Here is a 5,000-nt window from a genome sequence, read left to right as displayed (position 1 = left end):
TGAGTGTGTGTGTGTGAGAGAGAGAGAGAGAGAGTGTGTGTGTGTGTGTGCGTGTGAGAGAGTGTGTGTGTGTGTGTGTGTGAGAGTGTTTGTGCGTGTGTGAGAGTGTTTGTGCGTGTGTGTGAGAGTGTGTGTGTGAGAGAGTGTTTGTGTGTGTGTGAGAGTGTGTGTGTGTGTGTGTGAGAGAGAGAGTGTGTGTGTGTCACCTGCTCCTCCTGTCTCATCCGGTCGATCAGCTCCATGATGGAGGTGAAATGGAGGCATCGCTCCGAATGTCCCACGCTGTGAGTGTGGAGCGGCCCATTCTGCCAGTCTCTCCACTCCCATAGAGACAGCTCTCGGACGGGCCCCGACACACACGGACCCTACACACACACACACACACACACACACACACACACACACACACGAATTAATGCATGACTAACAAATATGCATCACATTATGTTCATTAGTTTATAATAAAACGGTGCAATCCAAATGCATGGAAATTTTATGAGCAATTCAGATACATAAATCTTAAACGCAGGCCTAAATATTAGTGTTGATCTCCGCTGAGCACAAGTTTATAGTGAGGTCTGGATTGTTCTCGTCTGTATTGACCTGCTCCGACGGCTCGTCACTGAAGGTCAGCAGCGTCGACGGTCTGAAGACCGGCTGAGGTTCATCTGAAGACAGTCTCATGCTGGACATCCACTCGGCCTCTTCAGCTGCGGTCAGAAACCCGTCGTCCTTCACACACTTCTGCTCTCCTCCTGCAGAACACAAGAGCACCGCTGATCTACAGACACACACACTTCACTGAAACACTGCTGCTCACACAATCACGAGAGCATCTGGGCTTTACAATCACGACAATCACTCTTACACACACACACACACATACACACACACACACACACACACACACACACGAATTAATGCATGACTAACAAATATGCATCACATTATGTTCATTAGTTTATAATAAAACGGTGCAATCCAAATGCATGGAAATTTTATGAGCAATTCAGATACATAAATCTTAAACGCAGGCCTAAATATTAGTGTTGATCTCCGCTGAGCACAAGTTTATAGTGAGGTCTGGATTGTTCTCGTCTGTATTGACCTGCTCCGACGGCTCGTCACTGAAGGTCAGCAGCGTCGACGGTCTGAAGACCGGCTGAGGTTCATCTGAAGACAGTCTCATGCTGGACATCCACTCGGCCTCTTCAGCTGCGGTCAGAAACCCGTCGTCCTTCACACACTTCTGCTCTCCTCCTGCAGAACACAAGAGCACCGCTGATCTACAGACACACACACTTCACTGAAACACTGCTGCTCACACAATCACGAGAGCATCTGGGCTTTACAATCACGACAATCACTCTTTACAGTAAGGTCTCATTTGTTAAAGGTACAGTTCACCCTAAAATGAAAATCTTGTCATCTTTAACTCTCCCTCATGTTGTTCCAAAGCTGTACGAGTTTCATTCTTCTGTTGAACACAAAAGACGACATTCTGGAGAATGTTTGGAACGAAACAGTTGACGGTACCCATTGACTTCCATAGTATTTTTTTTAAGTATTATTTTTTCGCTTCAGAAGCTCCACACAAAATATAAATACAAAGCTAAAATGTTTAAGATAAGACGGGTATAATATTAGTATATCATACATCCAGGGCATTGTTCTTACTCTGGAAAAATGACTTTTTCTTTCTTCAAGCATAAACTGAGCAATGGTCTGTGAGGTTTATAATTAAAGTAGTGATGTCAGGTCAGTACCGTTGATCTGCAGAGCGAGCGACGAGCGGCGGCCCTTCACCGGTCTGTGCTCGAACCGGCCGCAGCTGATGTGCATCTTGTGCAGCGTCGGCGTGACCCCCGCGGGCAGCATGCGCGGACTGTGAGCAAACATCTGGAAACTGTGCTTGTTTCCCATGATGCTCTTGTTGATGCTGCGCCGGTTGCTCTGGCTCTGGTTATACGTCTAGACAGACACACACACAGACAGACAGACACACAGACACACACAGAGACAGAGAGACAGAGACACACACACAGACACACACACACAGACACACACACGCTCTCTGAGCATCTAAACGATCACCTCCTGTTCTCACAGGTCTGATGTGAACATGCGCTCATATACCTCCAGCTGTTCTTTCTGCGTGAATCCTCGAACCCCTTTCCCGGCCGACGCTTGACCCATGAAGGTCATGACCCTCACCAGCCGCTGATGACGGCTCAACATCTCCGCGATCTCCTGCACGCTCTCGCGGAAGGACGAGAAGATCATCACGCGTGTGCTCTCCGCAGCGGACGCCTTCGCATCTGGACCAATCACAGCAGAGCTCAGTCACAATCAGACCAGTCAGACTCAAACCAGCCGCAGCAAGAGACACAAACACTCTACAGAACAACACTGACAGGACACACCACTGTAAAATAAGCCTTTTAGGAATCATCCATATTACTGTTATTTTAATATCAATGAGACTACTGAATTTGTTTATATTTTCATATTCATTTTAAAAAGTTTGTCAGTATTTTTTTTTTTTTTAATTCTACATATTTTTATATATGTAGTTTAGTTGTGCTTTTGTGATTTATTTAATTTTTGAAAAATATTTTTTTCAATTTTTGTAATTTTGTTGTAATTTTTTATTACTATTCTATTTCTAAATGTCTCTATATTTGACATGTTTTATAATAATTTTTAAATATATATATTTTTTGTCATTTATGTTTTCAGTTTTTGACCAAATGAAACCAAATGAGAAATGTTGCCTCATAACATAAGTTTAATGTTTTATATATTTTATTTCAGATAACGTTTATTTCAAGTAACAATTTTTAATGGTTGATGACCATTATTAATTTTAAATTTAGTGCTGTTAAACGATTAATCACGATTAATCGCATCCAAAATAAAAGTTTTTGTTTACATAATGTGTACTGCGTATAGTAGTTATGTATATATAAATACAAACACATACAGTATATATTTGGAAAATATTTACATGTATATATCTATATTCATATAATTTATATATGTGAAAATATTTAATATATAAACATAACACATTTTTCTTAAACATATACATACATGTGTGTGTATTTATATATACATTATTAAATTACAATTATAATTATTACATTATTATAATAACCAAAATTACTTACAGTTATGATAATCACTATAATAACCCATTTCAAATAATCAAATCCTCTTCAGTACTTGTACCTGAGCTCTCGGCCCACGTCTCAAAGTGCCGCAGCACAACCTCGTCCAGCTTCTGTAGTTTGGGGTGACTGTAGACATACGGCTCTCTAGGCTCTACAGACCAAACACATCAGACATACAGCCATCGTTTACTCCCCTGCGTGGATGCTGGGCTTTATCACTAAACCAGACTATGATGATAGGTTTATAGGTACTTGAACAGCCCATGATCACTGACCGCTGTCACTAGCTATGTTTCCATCCAAAGATGCTAATTTAACTTACTGTATGTGCAAAACTGGAATATCTGCGAATAAAGCACCGTTTCCATCCAACGAGTCAAAGAGAACAAATCCGTCACTTCCTGATAAACTGGCACTAAATATCACTAAGAAAAGTAGGAGCAGCCACTGAATATAATAATTTGCGCCTCAGAGCGAGCAGACGAAACACAATAAATGCTGTCACTGCTTTCAGAGGCGGATGCTGCTGTTTGGGAACGCAGTCGTTTAAGACGATTATACAGAAATACTTTGACGACAGACTTTACTCAGGCTTTTCAGAACAACATTTCAGATGCTGTGACCGAGATCGGTCCGCTGCTAGTCGAGTTATCCCGTCACATGACTTTTTAGATGCGCACGGAGGAATTTACTCTGTGTTTTCATCGTAGTTTATACACATTTTTTCTTATCGGATAAAAAGTTTATCATACTTGCGTTCATTTTTAGAATTTATGCACATCTTGGCATCTCCATCCAGCGGTTTTTTAAAATTGCGATATTCCAAAATGCGCATAAAAATATAAACATAGCTACTTGTGTGTTAAAGAGCAGCAGGAACATTCTGCAGAACATCTGCTTTCGCTGAAGAGCGAAAGTCATACAGGTTTGTAAGAACACGTGGGAGAGTAAATGACAATGTGTATTTCTGAAAGATCGATCTCTTAACGACCTCGGCTCGCTGTGGCGAACATGCTCTCCATTTCCCTGTAGAGATCCATGAAGACCGGACTCCTCTGGAGCTCGTTCCTCACACGAGTCGACTCTGAGAAAACAACAAACACTGGTGATGTGACGAGCAGGGGAGCATCAGCCGACACGAGCGTGAGTATCTGAGCACCTTTGGGTCCAGAGAAGATGTTCTGAATGAAGAGGAAGAGAGATCTGACACCCATCTGCTGCAGTAACTCATAGCCGTGATACAGACTGATGCAGATGGAGAAATCTCCCTCGATGACGCCCTGCTGCGGCCCCTGCTGAGAGACAGAGGTGGACAGTAAAGAACTACATTTACTTGAGTACTGTATTAAAGTATACTTTTTGAGGATCTGTACTTTACTTGAGTATTATTATTATTATTTTTTTTTTTTCAGGGGAGCATCAGCCGACACGAGCGTGAGTATCTGAGCACCTTTGGGTCCAGAGAAGATGTTCTGAATGAAGAGGAAGAGAGATCTGACACCCATCTGCTGCAGTAACTCATAGCCGTGATACAGACTGATGCAGATGGAGAAATCTCCCTCGATCACGCCCTGCTGCGGCCCCTGCTGAGAGACAGAGGTGGACAGTAAAGAACTACATTTACTTGAGTACTGTATTAAAGTATACTTTTTGAGGATCTGTACTTTACTTGAGTATTATTATTATTACCCTCGATCACGCCCTGCTGCGGCCCCTGCTGAGAGACAGAGGTGGACAGTAAAGAACTACATTTACTTGAGTACTGTATTAAAGTATACTTTTTGAGGATCTGTACTTTACTTGGGTATTATTATTATTATTTTTTTT

At 41.9% G+C, this 5,000-nt stretch overlaps 1 protein-coding gene across 1 annotated transcript in view; it reads right to left on the bottom strand.

Moving 5' to 3' along the window:
- Positions 1-5,000, bottom strand: part of fancm (FA complementation group M) — a 53,252-nt gene that overhangs the window by 24,308 nt on the left and 23,944 nt on the right. Inside the window, exons 7-15 of the mRNA XM_016254457.1 lie at positions 4,624-4,756; positions 4,165-4,257; positions 3,232-3,324; positions 2,108-2,318; positions 2,062-2,074; positions 1,767-1,971; positions 1,109-1,260; positions 786-809; positions 207-365 (exon numbers count right to left, since the gene is read on the bottom strand). Of these exons, the coding sequence (XP_016109943.1) occupies positions 207-365; positions 786-809; positions 1,109-1,260; positions 1,767-1,971; positions 2,062-2,074; positions 2,108-2,318; positions 3,232-3,324; positions 4,165-4,257; positions 4,624-4,756 (1,083 nt within the window). The remainder of the gene's footprint in view (positions 1-206; positions 366-785; positions 810-1,108; positions 1,261-1,766; positions 1,972-2,061; positions 2,075-2,107; positions 2,319-3,231; positions 3,325-4,164; positions 4,258-4,623; positions 4,757-5,000) is intronic.

This window comes from Sinocyclocheilus grahami, unplaced genomic scaffold (assembly GCF_001515645.1).
Source record: "Sinocyclocheilus grahami isolate Dianchi unplaced genomic scaffold, SAMN03320097.WGS_v1.1 scaffold1250.1, whole genome shotgun sequence".
Lineage (NCBI taxonomy): Eukaryota > Metazoa > Chordata > Actinopteri > Cypriniformes > Cyprinidae > Sinocyclocheilus > Sinocyclocheilus grahami.
Note: the sequence above shows the minus strand (reverse complement) of the source record. Positions and strands in the feature narration are given on the sequence as shown.